At 36.6% G+C, this 25191-nt stretch overlaps 1 protein-coding gene across 5 annotated transcripts in view; it reads right to left on the bottom strand.

Annotated features, from left to right (window-relative positions):
* LOC125240560 (FERM, ARHGEF and pleckstrin domain-containing protein 1) overlaps positions 1-25191 on the bottom strand; it is a 92787-nt gene that overhangs the window by 13800 nt on the left and 53796 nt on the right. For 3 of the 5 annotated variants that reach the window (XM_048148487.1, XM_048148488.1, XM_048148489.1), the window contains 3 exons: positions 1241-1450; positions 832-925; positions 238-388 (listed from right to left, as the gene is read on the bottom strand). In XM_048148487.1, the coding sequence (XP_048004444.1) occupies positions 238-388; positions 832-925; positions 1241-1450 (455 nt within the window). Of the gene's footprint in view, positions 1-237; positions 389-831; positions 926-1240; positions 1451-25191 lie in introns of those variants that run through there. The other 2 variants (XM_048148490.1, XM_048148492.1) reach the window with 1 other exon arrangement.

Genomic DNA, 25191 nt, shown 5'->3' with positions numbered 1-25191 from the left:
CAATACATTGTGTATCAAGGGTGATATATAAAAGGTTACAAACGAGAGACAATACTCTACAAGAAATATATATATATTTTTTTCTATTAGATTCTATAGAGCTCGTGATTAAGGAATACGCCAAACTTGAAGCTGCGGAGAACTGCCAAAAATTGCATAAAAACGTGGCGGCTATAACTTGAACTTGGCTATAGCACCCTATTCTTATACTGTGCATATTGGAGCGTCGTTACATACCACAGTGACGAGCTCCAGGTCCCGCTTGTAGGTGCGTTCAGTCATGAGCAGCTCGCGCGCGATGAAGAAGGTGACGTCGCCGCCGCGCCGCCGCTGCGTGTCGCCGGCCGCGCCCTCCCGCAGCGTGCTGTTGCTCAAGCGCGTCCAAATACTGACAACGTCAATAAAAATATGTGGCTAGAAATTGGCTGATGGATGAAAAATCTATCTATGTGTAAGGCCTGAGTGCGCGCTCATATTGGGCGTGCAGCGTGGCAGGGCGTGCGGTGCATGTTATACAAATGCCAGTTTTATGAAAAACATTTACTTTTTATGTGAAAATACATTAAAAAATTATACAAAAAAAAATCATTTTTTTGACAAAATTTGTTCATCTGTATTTTTTTTCTTTCTTTTTGGCCTCAGAAATGCGTGGTTGAAATCTCTCGCAATGGTCACAGGCACCGTGTATAGCAATTTAGTTGTTCGTTTTAAATGAAAGCGTACATACAAATGTATGGAGAACCGCATATGCTGCAGACTATTAAGGTCGTATAGTAAAAACCATAACTGAAATCTTTCTAAAATCGGTCTGAACTCTGAGAATAAGTGTACCTGTTATTATTATTTCTTCTATTGAGCGTATCGCCTGCGTCACTTTCACCGCCGCTTAGGACGTCCATACTTGTTGATTCGGAAACCAGGTTAGCTAAAATAATTTAACAAATGATTAATTAAGCAGTTTACACTTGCACTTACAAGTTATAACACACTTTCCACACATTTTTGTATATATTAGTAAGCTGCTCATGTTTCTTTAAAGGCTGTTTCCAACTTTCCATCTCAATAAAAACTGTAAAAAGTGCTTACAAAGTAACTTAAACCATTCCAAATTCAGGTTTAACTAGATAAATTATAGGATAAGTCAGTCACGCGTTAACGCCTTTTAACGTTCACAAAATTGTATTGTACGAGTAACTTAACAGTTTTCTGTTGCGTATGATTGGTTGATGTTGATACGCACCGTTCCCATTGATTGCGTCGGTGAGGGGCGCGTTGTCGAGGTGGTCGGGGCCGCGCGGCGGGCGCGTGCGCGGGCGCGGGTCCGCGGCCGCGCACGCGCCGTCCGCCACCGGCGTGGACGCGCACAGCGGAGAGATCTCGCTCGTGGTCGACGGAGACATGCACAGGCTCGCCGAGGACACCGTCTTCTCTTCCTCCAGCGAACATTCATCTGGATATACATACTTTAATGTTATTTCATATAAGTCATTATCCCACCTGTCTACATTAGTGCAATACGCGTACGTACATCATGCCTTTTTAAAACAATACGAGAGAAGCAGAAAGCATGACACTTGCTTAGACAAAAACAAATACTGATAAATTGGCCGATAAAAGTTTACTCGTGTTACAGCAGGGCTACACGGCACCTTCATGCGGGCGAACCAAATATCTATTATATATCGGTGTCATTTTCAAATATGTAATAATAAATAAAATGTCTTTAAAACATAACATAAAGTAAAACCATATAAATTAAATAGAGATGTCGCCGTAAGATACATTTGTGTCTAAATGTTGGCACCTTTAATTGTTTAGTTCTAATTTATTTTACAGTGATTCATAATTTTAATATCTATCCAAATAACTTTGCGATAGATTATAATAGAGATCATTGGTCATTATATAATTTTAAAACCACTCGTAGACCAATTTATGTTTGCAGTTGTAAAATCTAATTTTGATATATTTAATTCAACACTATGCATTACATTACTAGATATTTAAAGAAACTTAATTATATCAACGGACAACCTTCACAATTCTGACATTATCCGTTTATCCGTATACAATCAATGAAATACTATGAGTACGTTTTGTATGGTGAAGCGGTCACCTAATAATATCATGTCATGTAAATAAATAAATCATGTCAAATCACGTTAAATATGCAAATAAAATAAATATCTGCACTTGATGAAGTACAATTTACTGAAAGTAACGTATGAGTCGGTGCCCAGCAAAACATCCCACTTTGTCGCTTGCCATAAGGCCGTTTTGTCGGCTTTACTCGTACGTTTGGAGATACAAGCAAACGGGCTTATTGTAAGCGACAAGGTGGGTCCTTAGACTAGACTTCGATACACAAATATTTGTGCTTGCATTTCTACAAATTAACATAACAGAATTGTACTTAATACTATTGTAACGAAATAAAGATAAAAACATGCCGAAGAAGAAGCCACTTGACTTACATATAATCCTGGCAGCATAGCTTTATAAAATTTAGGTTTAAACATAATCAAATTATAAATAATATATAATCATTAAAACACAATTTAAGTTTAATTAGTTTATTTTTTTAACTATACTCCACTTTTAAAAGAGGAATCTTGTATTGCAGGGATGCCACACACTTACATCGATGTAAATACATGTAGACCATGATATATATGTATACATAATAATAATAAATTCATAAAGGAGTAACATTCTAATATTTCCAAACAATAACCGAAATTATGCAAAATGTTAAACAAGTCATAATTTAATGAATTGGAAATATTACAGTCTATTTGGATTGTACACATTCAATCGAAAAGTCGAAAGGCTTATAATCTAACTATTATTAATAATACCAATTGTTATTGCACTAACAGTGTGGGTCGACAACCCAACCCCTTACCACTACAGACCTAAAATTGCTTCGTGCATACACGACAGTATTACGTTACATATGTATAATTGAACACTATGATATAACTAGTTTGGCGGTAATCGAATTAAATGTTACTTTGGCTGTTCAGAGACGATTTGGCTTATCCACGAACATAATGTTTTGAGTTGACCCAGGAAGACGAAAGGTGACAATGAACACAGCACGCGGTAAGTTAAACGAGTCAAAAATAAGGGCTTCTCTAACGAATCGTGCAACGTTTATTATTGACCAAACAACCTTTTTACAGGCCGTAGTTGACAACGTTTTCTAATTACATCCTATTTGGATTTTTTATATTTATTCCAATGAAGCCAGTTTACTGTACCAAATGAAAGAAAAGTGATATTTCTCAAAGGAACAATCTAATATGAATCATAAATTGGAATACAAACTTGAAATTCTATTGACGAATATAATTAAAGTCATTAATGTCGTTATGATTTCCATGTCTGGAAAAAGGTTCAAGAATTAATTAAAACGCTTTTAACATTATATGACAGGAAAGAGGCTAAGATAGTACCAAAACGAATTGATGAATGTTTTGATGCTGTACTTCCCTACTACGCTAAACAACAATCGAGAAAATAAATATTTGTAATTGCGTTTATAGTAGCTACATTCAGTGTATTGCACGAAAAGCTATACTTTTCTTTGAAGTAAAATGTGACGCTCCATGGGTAGGTGAAGTACTATATGGCGGTTAATACGGTGCTACGTAGTGTACTTACTACCCGGCAGGGCATTCAGCGACCGACTCCTACAGTAACGTCTATAAATATCTATACATATCGAAACTTATTTACAAGTGTAAATATATTTATGTAGCTGACCGTACAATTAAAAACTATACACCAACAAAACACAACGTACGTCAAAGTTTGATTTTTGTTGAGCTAAACTAGTGAATGTAGTCGGATTAAAGAAATAAAATATTCATTATGCCCAACAGCACAAATAGTTTCCGATAATTTCCGGTTTTGCGATTATTATTATTTGTTTGTCTTTTCCATATCTCGGGACCATGGGGTCCCGGACCTTTGGGAGGCATGAGTGGGGCCGAAGCCAACAGCACAGAGGCCGTAATAGTTTCCGATAATTTCCGGTTTTGCGATTATTATTATTGCGTACTTCTTATGTAAATAGGTGTAGCATCTGTAGAGAGCATTGGCAAGGTGGCCGATAGCGAATAGCTACCGAATATCTGTTGCAGCCCTAACCCTTGGAACGTCACGAATAAATTGAGAAGTTACGATAGGAGTTAGATGAAGTGATTGAGAATGTATCTCGAAAGAACAAACTCAATTAATCTACGATAGGCAAAAACCCATATAAAGTGTCGGGTACGTTAAGTTTATTTTTTCGTGTAGGTGTACCTACGTATAGCCTATTAAGGTCGCAGGGTGGTTTTTTCTTAAATTAGTTTAGGTACCTAATTTTTATTTTATTTAAGAATCAGACCAGTAAAGAGATTTAGTAACATTTGAATACCTTAAGTATAAAGTTCTAACACAGCTAGAGTAAGCCTACTGGAGGTATACCGACATTTACAGTCTGACAAAACCACATCTCAGCAGAAAAAGGCGGAAAATGAGAAAAATGAAGGCATAAATCCTCCATGCAAATTTAGATCTTAGGGCTTTTTCTACTGACAATGGATTTCCCATACTACAATTGAATGCCAATAAATGGGTAAATATTTTCAGTTTTGCGAAAGTGCGAGTTTGTTGCTGAGTCCGCGAATCATTAAAATTAAACGAAATACGAACCAAATATAATTAGGCAAGTATTTTTTCTCAAACATGCAATGAAATATTGTCTTTACGTTCCTTAAAATGGGCTGGGAAGTATCGCTTTTTGGGCGCAACAACTCGAGAGGACTGTAAAGGGATTTCATATTATTTTTTGCCTGCAAAGTAACTTTTTTTTTATAAAATATTGTCCTTTAGAGCATTTTTTTTTTATTTCATTGTATGTTTGAGAAAAGCACTATACATGCCTCGGCGTGAAAACGGATCCCGGCCTCGTATGCCTATTCCGGCCTCGCTCGCACGCTCGCTCGGCCGTATATACCCACTTGGCCGGAAATCCTCATTTTCCCGGCCTCTGATGTAATGTACTATTGTTCTGGCACATAAAAGCTCCAGTCAGTAGGATGTACACGCATGAGATTACAGATGTAGTGCGAAATGCATTTCCTTCGTATTTTTACGGAAACTTACGAACTTGTCATGGTATTTCAATGAGTTTGTGTACCAAAAGTACTAATTTGGACTGAAAAAGCACGATAAACAAAACACCTTTCCCAGTAAATACGTTGAAAAACAACTATGGACTACATTTGTAATACCTATGTATTCTTTATTAATGGGCTAGATTTATTTAATTTACATACAGGTTGGTGGCACTGATACGTACAAAAGTTTTAATGAATGGTACACATAAAGTGCTAAGAGATTTAATTTTAAAATTGACAATCAGATTTTTTTTGATTGGAGTTTTGTAAATGACTTGGATTTAACTTAACCATTTAAGTACTATTTGGTGTTTCTGAATGCCTTAATGACTACATAAGTGAACCTAACGGGTTCCGTTCATCCTTTAATCTCTTATAAATATTGATTAATTTCGGCTAGCATAAATATACTCTATGAACGTCTACCTACCTAGCGTAAACAGAAAGAAAATCGGGGATCAGCGCCTAGCACTGTTAAGATATGTAGGTAAAATGCAATTTTGTTATCTGTTTTCGACGAACAAAGAGAGCTTTTACCAGTAGGTGTGGTGAAAATATATTTTCAGTACAGATGGTGTTTTTTTTACGCACTAGTGCGAGAAGTGGTTCATTATATGCCAGGTCGAAACTTCGGAGGGCCATCTGTACTGAAAAACGTCGTACGATACACGTGCTAAAAGGAAATTCGTAACTCGTGTCGATTTAAAACACTCCCTTCGGTCGTGTTTTAATTTATCGCCACTCGTTTCGAACTTCCTTTTTTACGCACTTGTATCGTAATGTACTATTTTGTATTAGTGAAAAAAAGATAATATTTTAGCTGTCATTCATTTAGATAGGTAATTAAAACTTTGGCTATTATGACCTCTGCATGTAAATTCAGCAACATAAATATTAATTCGTTTTAATTGCCGAAAATATTTATACAAGGTTTTATTGCCTATATAGGCTATATATTAAGGCCGTGTACGTTTACCTATACATATTTTATTTTGCTTTTTGGTTGTATTCATATCTTTGTGGCGACAATTTGAAAGATTCTGGTATTAGATTCTGGTAATTTAGATTCTGGTAAGAGATACCTACAGGGCTTTAGCAAATTAGGTAAAACGAGTAAAAGGTACAATGAAACTAGTTCAAATCAACGATGCCGATAACGAAAATGCATAGCACACTGGTTGCAGATTACTTGCTGTTGTCCGTGATCTTTTAGACATACGAGTACATCAAATGAACGATAAAGTAGGTACATAATATGAATACGGTTGATTTGATTGACGAGTATTATATGGGTGAATCAACTTTTTCTTGTCTGTAATTGCCAAGGTTATGGTCCCCTGAGTCATGCTGGTTTTATGCAAAATTATGTTACTTAATTTATACAAGCATGCATGTATTCCTTTTTTGTAGCTGGCAAATTAAAGAAAGGGCTTGTTACCACCAGAAAAATGCATGTTTGCATAGTTTAAGTAGAATATTTTTGCATAAAACAAGCGTGACTCATGAGACCGTAACCATGGCAAAAAAGTTGATTCAACCATATAAGTAGATATCACAAAGACCTAGGACACAAATGACACAGTACAATAACATTCATAACATTATCATTCTCTCATGATGTGTAGGTATATAATATATCCCACGGTTATAGATGATAAACCAGGAGGCGCGCCAGCAGGCGGCACCAACTGGCAGTCTAGTTAGTACTCTTGTAAAATAAGAACACTTTCTAATATTACTTCATTTCAATAATACATACAATAGGGCACGACTTAGGCGACACAAATTATGTTACTTGGGATTGGCCACGTAGAGTAGATTTTTAACCGCCTTCCAAATCTCAAAGGAGGGGGTATCAAGTCGTCTGTATGTTTTTTTTTTTAATGTGTGTTCCTCGATATCTCCGTCGTTACTAGACCGATATTGAATTTTTTTTTTAATTGAATGTATATGCATACAGATTGGTCCCATTTTTCTCAGAACCCAGTTCTGATGATGGGATCCTGGAGAAATCGAGGAAACTCCTCAAATCTCAAAGGCATACATATGGTGATTTTTGTGTTTTTAAAGGAACAGCAATACAGCATGCATTTACATACGGAACAGTGACATTTGGTGCAGTGGAACTCCTGATGATGGTCAGAATGGAACTCCTCAAATCTGAACGGCACACTTATAGTGACTTTGGTATTTTTATAAGAACAGCATGCACTTACGTCCAGAACAGTGATATTTGGTGCAGTGGAATTACTGATGACGGTCAGAACAGAACTCCTCAAATCTGAACGGCACACTTATAGTGACTTTGGTATTTTTATAAGAACAGCATGCACTTACGTCCAGAACAGTGACATTTGGTGCAGTGGAACTGCTGATGAAGAGTGAGCCGCCCCTGGTTAGAGTTCCGTTCTGATAATCATTCTCATCTGTAAGTACTTCAGAATCATCCAGATTTCAAAATTGGTTCAGAAATGACGGAGATATCAAATAACAACTTTCTCAACTTTCTAAATAGGTATAGTTTTTCAGAGCAAAGGAATTGTGTGTTAGCTTATAAGTGGAAACTGTTTTGGCTCATGATTTATTGACTATGTTTAACTTTTTGTATTATTATATGCTGTTTGTTTCCCAAATAAAGAAAATAAAAATAAAAACAAACATTAAAAAATATACAGACGAATTGATAACATAATCCAACATTTGAAAGTATTTATCACCAGAACCCCAAAGGAAGGCGGTTTTTTTTTTTAAATTATGTAGGAATATTTACCCTGCTGACATGGAAATCAGTGGTTGTAATGGTAGAAACTTCAGAATTTTCTGATCGATTTTTTTACCAGGCGACGATACTGAGGTTCACTTCTTTCCGACAGTGCACTTCAAAATGCACCACAATCAAATAAGTTTCGCTTTAATATGATTGGTGAATTTTGAAATTTGCTGTGAGAAAGACCTGGGCGATAAAAAAAAACATTCAGAATACCCTCGTTTTAACCATTTCAATTTAAGGTTCGGGAACCCTACCGATAAGCAGACTCGTTTCGAGGAAAGGGTACTAAATAAGCTCTTATTCGGTTGCTTATAAACTACAAGATCTTTTTTGTATGTAAACTATTTTAGGCTATCTTGTGAAGCCACCTCTTTCACTTTTATTTTATAACACATATAGTGCAAATAAGTATATATGTTTGATAATGTTGATTCGAATCTCAAATTTGTTTGTAATCTCTTCTAAATCTCTTTGTAATCGACACAGAAAATTTTACGTAGTGAATGTAGGAGTAGTAAATTTTACTATCTAATGGATAGTGTTTGCCTACCAAAATAGTACCATACTTTGACAAAACTTCTAAAATAGCACATTATATTGAACTAGCCTTTCACAAATTCACAATACGGGAACCCGATTCATGCATAAAACGTATGTGTAAATTGTTTATCTCATGCAAATACGCTTCATAAAATACATTAATAACAATATAAATTTTATAAATAGTAATTTCAGTAATAATGCATGTAAGAAAAGCAAAAGAAAATGACACGTGTCACTGTGTATATGTCGACGCCGCGAATTTACTAGACCTGGACTTGGAGCTTTAAGCCTGACCTATCATACCAATGACTATAGTCAAGAGGGTGCTGTTATTCTCGTGTATGCGGTGACAGTTCAGTCTAGTATCAACAAAATAGTTGTAATTTAATTCTGCAACATGGCGCGTGGTCATATGTGTCAGGCTTTACCAGTCACTTCGTGTGGTTACGCTCACATTTGAGCCTATCAACAAATGGTGATCCATTTGTATAGGTATTGAGTGTTTATTCTGGAAACACATTTGTTATTACTACTGGCTTTTTATAACAAACTGCACAAATGTTTGAACTCCCAACCAAGACTACGTCTACCAATGTGTTCCTCAATAGCAACCACAATATATTTGAACCTGGAAAGGTACTCTAACAATATAATTCATCATCGATGCGAATAAGAGAGCTCTATTAAAAGTATAGAAGTAGGTATGTTTACTTACTACAGGTCTCGCAAATAATAATGAAAAATATTCTAACACATACTTCAATCAGATAATTTGGCACTATGAAAAGGTCCCGCAGGTCAATGACATGATGACATATGAATTAAACAACAATTCTCGCAATGACTCGGCAGATCTTACATGACATAAGAATCATTAATCTATTCTAAACATTTTGTAAAGGGGTATGAGACATTTTTTTTAAATATATCTTAAACGTATCCTAGTTACCGTTTTCGTGCTCGCCTTAATTTATTATTACGACTAATTTAAACGTTAATATATTGTGCGATAAAGCCGATGTGGTAATTGGTTTTTCGAACATGTAAGTGCACAATGGTCGCTTAGTTGGTGTCGAAATCAATCAAAACATGCGACTCCTTGGCTATGCATAGTACGTAACATAACATACATATCATAGGGTTAGATTCTTGTATCTTAAGTATCATGTAGTATAGGCTACTTTACTATAAATACTCACGTAGATACGTTCAACGCCAGTCATGTAAAATCATTTTAACGAATAAGTGTATAAACAATTCTAAATTTTCAGTTGCACTCAGTATTATTTTACTAAGTAAGAGATTTAAGTATAAATATTGTGAAGTCACACGATACGCGTCAGTCTTTCGACCTGTGGTTTCGTCGTGGCATAAAATGAAGTTAAATTTACTTCTTAGTAAAATAGCCCATTACATCCTAGAAATCTACGATACAACACTGCAAAGAAAATTATCGTTTTAACATTATTCTGCACAAACTGTTACATGGTCATAATTTAATAAATTTATCTGCGAATTTCGATGACTATATTATAACAAACATGAATTCTGATAATCTATTTAGTTCAATAACTAGTAGTATTGAAGTTAAATAAAATAGTAATACATGACTGTAGTAGGAACGTGTCAGTCAAATATGCTTCATATTGAAAATTATGATTCTATGCCCACGAACTATGCCTATGAACGACCGACGAGTCGGCGAAATATTTTCCTGGTAGCGAAACGTTATGCATACGGGGTTATGACCACTTAGGGCAATCGTTCTAAGCTTCTTAGAAACGCTTTGTCGTGTCTGGTTGCTCTTTTTACGAGTAACAAGCCTGTCTCTCGCGAATAAAACTCGACTACTAAGAGATGTAACGCGGATGCTATGGGGATTATGAGCGGATGTTACGTGGAATACCCGTGTGAATCAGTGTTCTAGTGGGCATAGTAATCCAAGTCGCGTTATATTTCGTGTCTGATACGTTTTTAGTCCAGTCACGCTATAATACTGTGTAATGAGTAAAAGGCCTTTACGTGTACATAATAACTTGGCAGAACTATGTATATTTTTGCCAAAATGAGTACATATTACTTATAAACAATAAGTTGTATATTATATGAGGAATAGTGAAACGAAATTATAAATAAAATATTATACAAGATTAAAATTCGTGTAAAAGTTAAAACTGATTGAGCTAAGTAATAGTACAAATACGTTTTGGCAAAACTCGCTCAAAATTGATTAAAAAAAGAGTTTATCCTAAGTATGGAGTTAGTATTCCAAGTTTGCTTGTTTCTCGTCGGCACAGGATGGTAAAGTAAGAAATGTCTCAGATCACTAGTTGCGGGCAGAGGCGAACCTGAGGCATTTACCTACTTATCGAGAGGAGTGTATACAATTTTCTGTCTGACGAAACCGTAAAGGTGAAAATTTGCAGTTAGGTAATTGATTTTCCGCACTTGGAATATAATAAAATGGCTGTATGGTATCGCATACACATGATATAAGCCTCAATGAGAACATATTTATGCTTTAAAATAAGTCATAAGATAAAGGTATAAAGACACTAATAACTCTCAATAAAATACCTAAATATTTCGTTTTGAGCAGTGTATATAATAATTTTATAACTCAATCTTGGATCACGTAAACTAAATCACAGCCATTGAAATTACTCACTGCTCGATTATCAAAGATGATGAACATGAGACATAACCGTTTAAAAATACTACTTTCCTATTCGCTACCTAGTTCTTACGAAAACCGTCGCTGTTCATGGACATGATCGGTTATCATGTAATATAGCTGATGGTTATTATTTTTACCCTAAAAATATCAAGATATAATTTGGCACTAGTAAATTTGTTACAGTCCTGTATTATAAAGCTTTGGCTTCAGAAACTTTAAGAAGTCTAAGTAAGTCATCATCTTTTACTAATAATAATCACTAAGAATATTTTTTTTTGTTATGGTGCCGGTTAATACATCTGCGATTACTAAAGTCGGTTATCCGCCAGTAGTACAGTCGGCAGCAGCCACAATACTCGCGGATTACCAAATGTATTTAATATATATAGTTTTAATAAAAACACACACATGCCATGTATGTAGAAAGAATACCTTATTCGACTGTAGCAAATAATTTGGAACGAAAACTGTAGATATTTCTTAATTTAAAAAATATTAGAGGTTTAAGTACTATGTACGCCGACTGTACTAAACTGACTGTATCCATAGATGCAGCAATTTTTACATTGTTTGGTAAACCTTAAACTCCGTTTCTACATCTTCGTGTAATAGGTTCAGGCTCGCAAATAATATGGCATGTGCGCATTGTTATACTTCATACCGATTGCAATACACAACCTTATTTAAGAAACTCAACGACCAGTGGCCCGTTTCTCGAAAGGTACAAGCCTTGTATTACAAGTGTGTTTCCATGACAACCCATACGATTTGACAATTCGCGCACTTGTAATACAAGACTTGTACCTTTCGAGAAACGGGCCCCTGGCATAATTTGAGCATGAAGTTTGGTGTAAAAGTAGAATATCAGTGATGCAGAAACAGAGATTATAATTATTAGTGGTTGGAAAAATAGAATCTTGAGCGTTGCGAGGGTATCAAGGCAAGCGAAATACACAAACCTTGCACCTCGAAGGCTAAACACTTGCTACTAATTGAACCATACAATTTTTCACCACACCAACGCAACGAGCGAATTAACATTAAAAATAAAATCCTAATGAACGTCATAAAATCTTTAGCGTACATTTAACACATTTAAATTTTACTACTTCACTTGGATTAAAATTAGCAATGCAACACAAATTTTTCTAAATTTTTGTATAATAAAGTCTATGTAAGAGCTGGTGTGGTGAACAATATTTTGTTATAAGATTAGTCTATAGGTATTAGGACTACTAGCTAGGGTACATTAAGCTCTATGCGACGAACCGCCCAATTAGTGGGGACGTTTATCGACAAAAAGAGGCCAAACCTTTTTTTTCTTGACCAAAGCATGAAACTTGGCACAGTTGTTCCTTATATCAAAATAAGCCGATTAAGATCGGGAGCCTTCGGGAGCCTCCCCCCTGGGGCTCGGGAGGGGGGGTCAAAGTACCGCTTCACCCGGCTTGCTTTGAAAAATTCTAACATACCCCATTTAGTTCATAGGTCATGTTTGATATCGTTTTCGAGTAAATCAATAACGTAGAATTCATTTTTGGTACTAAAATTATAATTTAATGATAAATAAAATAAAAAAAAATGAAAAGTTTGAAATTTTCATCTATGATTTACAAATCCAAGTCATCATAAATGTCAAACTGTTTGCTTTTTCTACAAATAAAAAATATGATATGAAAGCCTATTTAATATAGATTATGAATAATATAACTTTTACCCACCTTTACTAACGTTAAGTTTTAGAAAAAAAACCTTTAAGCCGCGCGGCGTCGGGACGCCGCGAGCGTAATTTTAAAATGCCTTTATTTTAAAAAAACTCTATTAGAACCCGTTTAGCTATTAGGTCATGTTTAGTATCGTTTTCGAGTAAATAAATAACGTAGAATTTAGTTTTGGTACTAAAATGACCATTTAATGTTAAATGAAATAAAAAAAATCTGTGAGTTGCAAATTCAAGTCACCATAAATGTCAAACGGTTTGCTTTTTCTATAAATATAAAAATATGATATTAAAGCCTATTCACAAAGGATAGTACGCGTTCACCTACGCGAGCTTAGACTGTGTGCGGGGAACGCGCCTCTTTCATATATTCGATCGCCAGTGTCAGAGGTGTGTTAATGCATAAATAGAAAAAGATTCATTATTATTGACTCCGGTGTCGACAACGGCAACACTCGGGTCGGACCACACGATCTAAAGACCGACTGTACCTGTTATTTATTCATTGTAGTGAATCCTGTAAGTAATTTATATAATAGTATTTTATACAATCGTGATATAATACAAAACTTTTCAGTCGAGTACCATGTGTAGTACGGTACGAGAGTGAAAAGCTTAATTATATCACTATTGTATACAATACTTTTTCTACGAGTCATCATCTTCATCATCAATGGACGGAAATATCACCATTCATGCAAGTTAAAATTAATGTCAATAGAGTCGTTCACCGTTGTATCAACATCGATTTACCTAGCAACCAATTAATTGTTTGTAATAACCGTCTCTGATTGGCCGATAACGCGACAGATAAAAAAAAATGTGTTTCAGATGCAGGAAAATTTGCCAGATATCGCAAATTAGTATAGAAATTGTATGAAGTTCTATTTTTGAAATTATTACAGTTAACTAAAGTCAATTATAATGAGCTTATTATAATTGAGTCGGAACTGCCATAGAGTATCCAACACTGAAAAGTTAGCACTTATAGTTTAGTCTGTGGTCTCCTAATTGACAGATTACTCATACTCATACTCATACTATACATTCCCTTCACAGAGACATAGCTGGGTACATATGGAACTGCATAAAGAAGGCTCTACCCTCTTTGTGCAGTTGCATCGGTGTTTGCAACCTGATTTACATTTACATCTTGTAACTTCTAAGCATATACTGGCCACTTCAGTGTTGCCTGACTGGGATGGAAGGAAGAAGGAGACGAATGGGTACCACACTACCCATTCGTCTCCTTCTTCCTTCCATCCCCAAGAAGACGGACTTGGCAAATTTTGGTGTGGCACCAACGCCTGACTCCAAACAAGAACGCCCTGAGTCCCATTTCTCAAAACTGAAAGTTACAAGTTACAAGCGGAAGTCTCTTTCCAACTTGTCATATTAGACATTGACAACCAGTTGAAAATTGTAACTTGTAGCTTCGAGAAATGGGCCCCTGGTACACTGTGCGCAGTATATGCTGATGCAAGGCAGCCTCTGAAGGAGGTATGTTCTCCAATTGTCGATCTTTTCTGGTACCTAAAGAGGTAGGTACTTCGACCACTCATTCACTGTTTCGCAACGACTTGGTCTGAAACAATATGTGCATTATCATTTTAGAGTCTACAACTATCAAATTACAACTTTTTGGTGGATCACGTAACCTTCAGTATGACCCACTTACGTTACGTATCATACAAAATTATTACAAACTTTAGTAGAATCTGATTTGCCTCTGATATTGCTCCATCTTGTAATAGTTTGACACCTTGGGTGGCCTGGCTAAGCTTCAAAGCCAAAAGAAAACGTTTCTAGATTAGACATAGTATGGGATAGGTACGATAAACGCAGCTTGAAACGATCAACAAGGGAGAAACGTGGCCACCCAAGGCTTCAAACTATTACGAGATGGAGCAATATCATAGATAGGCTAATCAGATTCTACTAAAGTTTGTAATTATTTTGTATGATAGGTAAGTGTGTAATAGTGAAGGTGATCCACCAAAATGTTGTAATTTGATAGTTGCAGAATCTGTTTAAATAAAATGACAATGCACATATTGTTTCAGATAAAGGGTCCTTACGCAACAGTGAATGAGTGCCGGAAGAACCTCTTTACTAGAAAAGATCGACACTTGGAGAACATACCTCCTTCCGAGGCTGCCTTACTTCATCATATACTACCATTTCTCTAAGACGGGCTAAAGACATGCCAACCACACCCTTGCTGCCGACGCATTAGGACACCACGGACTCCACTGCCAGTCTAGTGCTGGCCGAATTTTGTGACACGCTGCACTTAACGCTTTAATCCGCAAGGCTCTCGGCACAGCGAACATACCGACAACCCTCGAACCTGTCGGCTTGTCAGCAGCAGACGGAAAGCGGCCTGATGGTTGCTCGCTTTTGCCTTGGTTTCTGGGACGACCCTTGGCGCGTGACCTGTGTGGATACCTTGGCTCCGTCCAACGTCTAACGTTCGGCCCAGAAACCAGGGACTGCTGCTGCAAAACGCCTAGTTTAAACGCGCAAATATGCATTTTTAAAAAACAACTACATATTTGCGGCAATTGCATTTGAAACATTTGGACCATGGTCATCAGACACCAAGCAGTTCGTGAAGGAAGTTTCCACCAAACTTGTCTGGGTGTTTGGTGACATACGCATAGGCTTTTACATCATATTTTTTATTTAAAGAAAAAGCAAACAGTTGACATTTTTGTTGACTTGAATTTGCAAATCATAGATGAATATTTTTTTTTATTTATTTACCATTAAATTATAATTGTAGTACCAAAACTCGAAAACTATATCAAACATGACCTAATAGCTAAACCGGGTCTAATAGAGTTTTTAAAATAGAGGTATTTTAAAATTACGCTCGCGGCGTCCCGACGCCGCGCGTCTTAAAGTAATTTTTTTGTGGAACTTAACGTTTGTGAAGGTGGATAAAAGTTATATTTTTTATAATCTATATTAAATAGGCTTTCATATCATATTTTTTATTTATAGAAAAAGCAAACAGTTTGTCATTTATGATGACTTGAATTTGTAAATCATGGATGAAAATTTCAAATTTTTTAATTTTTTTTTAATTTTACTTACCATTAAATTATAATTTTAGTACCAAAAATGAATTCTACGTTATTGATTTACTCGAAAACGATATCAAACATGACCTAATAGCTAAACGGGGTCTAATAGTGTTTCTAAAATAAAGGCATTTTAAAATTACGCTCGCGGCGTCCCGACGCCGCGCGTCTTAAAGTAATTTTTTTGTGGAACTTAACGTTAGTAAAGGTGAATAAAAGTTATATTTTTTATAATCTATATTAAATAGGCTATCATGTCATATTTTTTATTTATAGAAAAAGCAAACAGTTTGTCATTTATGATGACCTGAATTTGTAAATCATGGATGAAAATTTCAAATTTTTTATTTATTTTTTATTTTATTTGCCATTAAATTATAATTTTAGTACTAAAAACGAATTCTACGTTATTGATTTACTCGAAAACGATACCAAACATGACCTATTAACTAAACGGGGTAAATTAGAATTTTTCAAACCAAGCCGGGTGAAGCGGTACTTTGACCCCCCCTCCCGGGCCCCAGGGGGGAGGCTCCCGAAGGCTCCCGATCTTAATCGGCTTATTTTGATATAAGGAACAACTGTGCCAAGTTTCATGCTTTGGTCAAAAAATTTAAGGTTTTGCAATAAACTCCCCAGCTAAATAAACCTCTTATGCTCAGAACGTGACTACGAGAGCTATTTCTAGTGTATGTGGTTATAACCACGTCGTAGTTACACAAACCATGAAACCACGGTGATCCAGACGGCTTGACGCAATACGAGCAACGATACACGGTCTAACAATTTTATAGTTTTCTGTTTAACAAATAATATAAGAAATATAATATATATATTTATTTATTATGTATATATAATATATATTAATAACTATAACAATTGTGTCAAATAGGTTAAAAAGTTTTGAAACGCAGAGTAAATAAGTGACATTTACAAGAAAAATATCAACGAATAATAACCGCTCAAGTAGAGCCAAAAGTTTAACTATTTATTTTGCAGTTTACTCGTTCTCATCGTCAGAACATAGAGGCGGAGGGAGTGTAGAAACGTCAAATTTTTGTTCAGGGCTGTCACTAGACGCTTGAGAGTCAACGTAATGACTAGAATAAAATCTTTCCACGTTATTAAGACTGAACCGTTGATCCAGGTCTCTCGAGTAATGTTCCTGGCCTGTTTCACCAACCTCGCGCAGTTCATGTTCATATTGCGGGTAACAATCTTGAGTTCGATACATACCCATGTCATCGTATTGCTCAGGATAAGGGCTAGCTCGATATCGTTCATATTCATCTTTATCCTGAGGCAACTCTGAATCGGAATAAGCCACCGAATCTCCGCGAGCAAAAAGGTAACTGCTCGATTTAGAAATCTTTGGAGCTCTTTTGATAGTATCTACCGGGTAAGCGTAATCGTCAGAATCGTCTCTGTCACTTTGCTCTGCAAAAAACGACGTTCGAGGCTGCGCCTGCCCAGATGATTCTCCAAGAGTTTTTTCGTCCGATTGTCTGAACACACCAGACGATTTAGATTTCTTTAAAGATGACTGACGACTGCTTTTATTTGAATAAGATAGCCGGGGAGGACTATCTTCTGGTACATACGATGGTTCCTGAGAATCTAAATAAGGATGTCTCAGACGACCTAACCTATCAAATCGCGGAAATCCCATCTCGTCTTCATCAGCAGAAGACCCAAATCCTTGAAATTGTACTGGAGTAATATTGATGGGAAACTGTTGTGTCTCGTAAGGCGAATTTTTATACTGCCTGAAGTCTCCTTGTTCATCATCTTCTGAATAACTTACTGGCTCCGGTATGTCGTAGTTTTTAGAGTCAGCTTTCGATATTTCAGAAGACCCTGATTCAACTTCTGGAATATAACTATCGGAGCATTCTGAACTCTCCATGCGACGTAGCGTTTCTTCTACTGCCAAATATTTCGTACATTGTGGCTTGTCACTTTCAGAAGAACACTGACTCTTCGTAGAATCTTCTTCTAACACATCTTGAATTTTTTCCTGTCTCTTTCGTGTGCCGGTTACCTGTTTTTTTCGTCTAAATGTTTTCATTCGCTCTCTTGGATCTCTAATGACGTCCAATGAACTATCAGTATCGTTCCCGCTAGGAGGACTTTTAAGAGAAATGTTGCGTGCCAACAAAGATTTTTTGACGGGTGCTTTTATAGGCTGTATTGGTGGGGACTCTGAACTAAGGCTACTAGAATAATAAGGTGAGCACCGAGACAAAGGTGTTTTCCCAGATCGTTCTCCGGGTTTTTTGTCGTATAAATCCCGATGTACGGAAGGTATTTCTGGAACGGATATAACAGGAAATTCAGACGAAGTCATGTAATGTTCATGAAAAGACCAACTTTTAGGTTTGGTGCGATATTGTTGAGATATTTTGTATTCTTTTATTTGATTCTTTGATAATGTTTTATCATCATAGCTGGCGTGTTTTGCTAAAGGTTTGTAATCAGAACGCATAAATTGATTACTTATATCTTCACGTATAATATTGGAAAATTCTTGGCTTTGATATCGTTCACTGTGTTTTTCTTCTTGGCTATACAACTGAGACGGTATATCTATGTCTAATTCTGGTTGAGGTCCCACAAAAAAGGTTTTAAAACCACTGTCCTCGCTTTGACAACGTGGAGTGGGTTTCATGTAACGACAAGTTTGCTCTTCGTAGCTCAAACTTTTAGGTGGAGCCTTTTGGTATCTTTCATAACTCTCCTCTTTAACGTTTGCAATGCCTTTTAGTCTTTGCTCGAATCGAAGTACTGCATCAGGATTTTTTTGGAGACTACTTAGAGAACTGGAGCTTGATTTATCCGATTTATCACTGTAGCTAATTGAAGAAGACTTGTCAGTTTTACTAGAGTAATTTGCTGTTAGTCGCAGCACAGGTATAACATTTTGAGCGTTTTTGGATACAGATGTTTTCTGTAAATAATTTTCTTCAGTTTCCTGTTGATCATCTAATGACATAATAACTTCTTTTTTTATAGTGTCGTCTGATTTGGTATCATCTACTTCTTGTTGGTCTTCTCGGGCAGTAGCTATTAATGTGTGACTTGTGCTAGCGGACCAATCTGAAATAGACTGAGCTAGTGTCAAAGTACTATCGCTTTTGGTTCCAGAACTACTATCGATTCCTTTTCTAGATATTGTAGTTTCTGAACTGCATAGTTTATCATACTTAATATTTTCAGTACTTTTATCTAAACTACTACTTTTAGAACCTTGATCTGCTTGTGAACCAATTTTCACCTTTTGATCCGATATTTTACTGGCAAGAGAAGAGGAGTGTACTTTAACAACTGCATTATCAGATTTGTCACTTTTCGGAACTGAAATCGCCGAGATGCTTTCAGATGCAGAAAGATTAGCATACTGACGAACTGTATTTGTTCCGGTAGACCACTCAGAAATGCTTAAACAAATGGAGGTATCTTCCGAATGCGAACTATGGGTACATTTTTTCTGCGGTAAGCCAATTTTGACAGTACCATCTAGATCGGTGCCAAATGAACTAGTTTCTTCTTCTGAATGACTGCTGTGACTACAACGTTTGCATGTGCTCGAGCTACCAGTACTCAATTTAGTCATTGCGCGTACAGTATCATCAGCATTAGTCTGCGACAAAAGATCATCTATGGATGTATCTGAATTATTAGAACCACATGAATACTTAGGTGTTCCAACCTGAGAAAATCCTTTTTCTAAATCTGGTGATAGTGATTTACTATCACCCCCAAAGACGTCGTCGGCAAACAACGGGTCATCCTCGAAAATAGGACTTTGTGTAGTAGGCGATTTCAATGGCTGACTAATAATAACTTTATCTTCCAAACTGCTCCTAACGCTTACAGATTTATGTTCAGCGCGAGAACAACATGAACCCATGTCACCAATAAGACAAGATGCTTTACTAATCGTTCCGCTTAAGCATGATTGATCGTAGTTGGGCACCACGCCCTTATTTAAACACGTAGTTTCATCTTGTTTTTCTAGCGGTTCAACCATGTATCCAGACTGTTCATATGGTATCATCTTAATACTTTTATTTATATTTCCATCTCCTTTTTTCTGCGCCTTTTTACCCGTTTTTAGATCTTGGCCATCATTTTCACAATCATCGTCATTATTTAGAGTATCACTATCATCATCAGAGCCTTGAAAATTTCCTTTAGAACTTTCAGACTGACTGATAGTGACTTTCATAGCTTGTTCGGGCTTGTTACTCATGTAATATATATGGACTTTTTCTACAATTGGGGTCTCTAATAAACTTGAAGGCGGAGAGGGCCATTGATCATAGTCACTAGATCTTCTGGTACTGGTAGCGTCTGGTGCTTTAGACGCTTGAGGTGGAAGTTCAGGTAATGGCCAATCGTCGGAGTCTTGACTTTCACTGGGTGGATACTGCTTTAATGAAGCCGTGCGAGTTGTCGTGACCCTTTGAAAGTCTTCGTGCAATATTTTGGATTCCTGATTACTTGATGTTTTAGTTTTCTTGTCTCCGTCTTTTTTGGATTCTGAATACATTTCGCTTATTTTGCCTTGGTCTATTGGTATATCGGGCATCTCAGCGGATGTTCTTCTATCCGTATCCGAAATATAAGCTACATTAGCGTTACTAGGTGGATCTGAACTGAGACTAGCTTGATGGTCACTAGAATTTAAAGACTCTTCATTAATACTCTCAGACCTTGAGCAAGCCTTGGTCGAATCTTCATCTGCACTCGTTTTTTCTGAAGCTGTACTACGTTCAGATATTCTAGACAAAGTGCGGCCAAAGTTTTGACCATACCCAATAACAACGTCCGTTGCTGTAGATGAGGTTGCAGGGTATAAAAAGTTAACAGGAAAATCATTAAGGTCATCTGTAAAGTCAGTTTCGAAAAAGCCTCCTCTTTCCCCAGCCACTTCTAACGATTCGGAAGAATTAGCAGAAGGCACATTTTTGGAAAATGTTTGGAAGTCATCAACCGACCGCTGGTTATTAAATTCAAAGACTTCTTTGTTTAATGTTAAGCTTTCATAACCTTCATGATCTTGTGGGATCCATGCTTCTTCTATACTCGTACTATTTTCACTTCCTGAAGCTCCAAAGAATGGTCTCCATGTTGGTTTCAATTCTTCTCCACGACGATACGCTTCACCTAAAGAACCTGAAGTTGATTCAGTAGTTTCAAAAGATCCTCTAGATTCAACACTTAATGAGCCTCTAGAATCCATACTCGATTTAGAGGAACTTTTTTGCTCGTCGAGACGTCCTTTTCTTCTTGAAGATGAATCATCGACACTGAGGGACCCTTTAGATGTAGTAGTAGTTGTATCCATACTTGATTTAGAAGAACTTTTTTGGTCAGTATCTTTAAGAGCCCTCTTCTTCATAAGTTCTCTTTCAAAAGACGATGAAGTAATTACATTTCCATCGTCATCAAAATCAATAGTCGTGTTTTGGTCTTCTTGAGATATAGTGATTGCAATTTTTGTTTTCTTTATTGTTCGCGGTAAATCTTTTTTAACATCTTTAGAAGCAGCTGATTGGCTAGACTCTGATTCTTCAATAACACATTTGCCAATTTTATCTAAGCCACTTTTTCTCACATTAGGTCTTGAAAGCTGTTCCACAGTTTTATCAACAGATTCTGAACTAGAATCTGAATCAGTTGGGGCTTTCTGCGAATCCACTGGTCCTTGTTTTTCGAGTGTGGGTGTAGGTGATTTCCTGGTACTGAATTTTGATGGACTTCGGGGACTCTCAATACGATTTAATTCAGGAATGGGAGACGGGGATTTAGAATTAGATTTTGAATGTTCACTTGATAAAATAGGTTGTGAAACTAGATGTTCTTCTCCATACTCCATTGACTGCTTAAGTTCTTCAAGACACTCCCTATCTTTTTTGTTTAACTTTTCGATATCTTGTGATATGCCTAAAGGTCTAGCAATAGAACAACTCACACTAGACTCGTCATCTATTGAGCTACCTTTCATGTTGGTACTAGAAGGGCTAACATCCTTTTCTATACTCGTCCAACTAGTAGACTCTGAGCTGCGGGACCGTTCAGCGCTTAATTTCAACAGTTCACTGCGTCTCGATTTGGCCGTAAGTAAAACCTTTTGGTCTGTTGGTGATACTTCATTTGCGCTCCCTGAACTACCGGTTTGTTCTCCAGATTCTGCTTTTTTCGTAGATTTTGAGGCATTTGAATCAATAAACGGTATATTTTCCAACGTAGGGCTATTTTCTTGGGGTGGAGTTACGATTATTTTGTTTTTATTTTTCCATTTGAATTGTAAATCAATGGATTTTGGTTTTTCTTTACTGGCCATATTACCCTTTTCTGTATCAGATTCTGACAAAATTTGTGATTCCTGGCGCAAAAACTCTACTAAACTCGCCGAAGATTCGTCAAAAGTACTTTGCGTGTCTACTCCTTTTCTGCTTCTTTTCATGACAGTCGTATCCGACAAAGGTAACTCTGTCGATTCTGTGAAGCCATCATAATCCATACCTCCCCAGGAATTCGCCTCATCACTCCTACCTCGAGAAAATTTTGTATTAAGCTCTTTCTTCGAAGCTTGGTCTTGATCAGAAGAACTGTCAGCATCTATGTAAGGCAAAGAAATTCCCAAAACGGGACTTTCATCCAATAGTTTTAGTTCACTTACTTCAGTAAGTGATTCTTCTTCGCTTGTTAATCGGGCCACTTCAGGTTTCCTATCAGAAGCAAGTAAGCTTTGAACATGTTGATTACTTTTACTTCCATGCAGTTCAGTTTGTCTTTGTTTATTATATATATCAATTTTCCTGCGTTCCATTATTACCGTCTGGGTATCATTTTCTAGAACCGTATTCGAGGAGTTAGTAATCCATTCGATTGAGGACTCACCTGACTTATCTGTGTAACTATGTGACGGAGATACTTCTTTCCCATATTTAGCCTCAGTGTCTTCCTCTTTCACGGTAGGATGAACGTCGACTTTAACGACTTCCTGTTTGAAGTATCGGTCTGCAGCAGTAGGCAACAGCTCAGGTATGATTGGAGGTGTAACATAATTTCTATCGAGACTTTTAGATTTTAATTTAGAATCAATATGGACGTCAACTTTACGTTCTAAGCTCTTTGATTTTATACTAGATTGTATTTTTTGATAAACTACTTTGCCCTCGATTTGTTGTTTTATTTCTTGTTTTTTAGATAAAGTTTTCGGAGACTTTTGTAAATCCTCAATGTCATCAAATTTATCTTCTAGAGATTGGCTAGATTTATCATCCATACTTTTGTTAATTTTGCTACTAGGCTTCGATGATTTTGGATCCTCAAAACTACGACTAATTTTCCCACTCAATTTGTTGTCTAGTTTCTTCGGGGATTTAGCAATAAACACATGATCTTCGGCTTTGCTACTGATTTTAGTTTCTATTATAATTTTATCTCCCTCAGTCTTAACCAATATCTTATCTTCAGGAGGAGGAAATGCCGGCATGGTATCTTTAACAGGGCTGATGAGTGTTTTTGTTTGCTTTAGAGCTGCTTCGAATAACATTTGTTGCTTTTCTTTACGTTTTGCTATTTCTGTATCGCTTTCTTCTTGTGACTTAGTTCTTTCCTTGCTACTTCCACGTCTCACTTCCATTTTTTCTAATGATTTTGACTTCTCCTTTACTGTTTTCTTAGACATTTGCTCCAATTCTTGACTTTTAGCACGTACCATATCTAGAGGTGGCACTGTAAGAAAATCAGGACGTTCCTTCAAGGATGATGGCAATGACTTTTGAGTTTGTAATGCTTTAACTTTAGTGGCATTTGTGTCAAGGGATCCACCTTTATTTAATTTGTTGCTATTTTTCTGTTTTTCATCGGGGCGAGATTTTAAAGTAAGTTTCTTCTTTTCTTTCCTTTTGATTCTTTCTATATCCGGAACGATTTGATCTTCACTTAAATCTGATAACTTTCTTATACTGCCTCTGGGTGAATTTAATGAAGATGTCGGAGACCGAGATGGTGATTTTGATATAGGTGACCTAGATAAAGGTGACCTACTTAACGGCGATCGGTTAGGAGACTTCATTTGCGATTTTAATTTGGTCATATCATACCTCCTCTTAAAAGATCGTGGGCGACGTTGTTCTACCAAATCGTCCAATAACTGAAGCTCTTCCGTATCAATTACTATGGATTTTAATTCTTTTGGAGTCTCACATGGCTGATCTTCTTCAACTTCCTCAATTTTGCTTATATTATCACCTATTTTCGCAGTGTTCTTTCGGTGTTTATCCTCTATTAAAGGTTTTTCTTCTAAAATTTCACCTTCTTCGTTTATGTCTTCAACCGTATCATCTTTAGACGAAAATGCATTCATAGGTGGTAATCTATGGAGCTGTATAACAGGTGTATCTAAACTTTTCGCTCTGCGACTAACAGTTGGAGAATCTTGTGTGGCTTTCTGACGCTGTAAAGTGAAAACCGAACCCTCAGATAAATTCAGTCTAGCATGAGCAAATAAAATTGGAGTGCCTCCGGGTTTACGAAGCATAGGTGATATCAATTCATCGCGTAAACTCTTTTTGATATCAAGTCTATTTGAGTCTTTCTTAAATTCTTTTGAACGGTCGCTTTTTTCTTCAGAAGTCGTACGTATACCTGTTACTTTTTGGATTTCCATGTCAGCTAACTGTTCGTCATCACTTTTCAGAAATTCAGTACTCTCTAATATAGGAGATGGAATATTTTCATTATATTCCCAAGTGGAACTCTCCTTGCTAAGTTGCTTTACTTCTGGAGTTTTAATAGCTATATCATCCTCAGAACTAGGAATAGAAATTGACCGTTCAGAAATCCTTCGTAACTCAGTAGCATTTCCAGAAATACTTTCAAGTATCTGAGGATTGTACTTTGCTTCAAGTTCCACTAATCTCCTACATTGAGGTGGTGAACCTTCAATTTCAGTAGAGCTCATAGTTTGGCCTCTGTGCCAAGCACCGGACGTAATTTTATCATATTCCAGTTGTAGGATTGGTTCGAGATCTTTACGTGATTGCGGTGGTGAAAATTCAAGCTTAGGTGCCGCTTCAGTTGTACCGAACACATCATCCGAATCCACACTTTCATCGTCAGAGGAGAAGGAGGTAATCCTTATTTTGTTATTACTTTTTCCTTTTAATTTACAACAGCTTCCTTTTTTCCCCGTTCCTCGAGCTTTT

The sequence above is a fragment of the Leguminivora glycinivorella genome, chromosome Z (assembly GCF_023078275.1).
Source record: "Leguminivora glycinivorella isolate SPB_JAAS2020 chromosome Z, LegGlyc_1.1, whole genome shotgun sequence".
In the NCBI taxonomy this organism is placed as follows: Eukaryota; Metazoa; Arthropoda; class Insecta; order Lepidoptera; family Tortricidae; genus Leguminivora; species Leguminivora glycinivorella.
The sequence above is the reverse complement of the archived record's forward strand: the minus strand, read 5'-3'. Positions and strand labels throughout refer to the sequence as shown.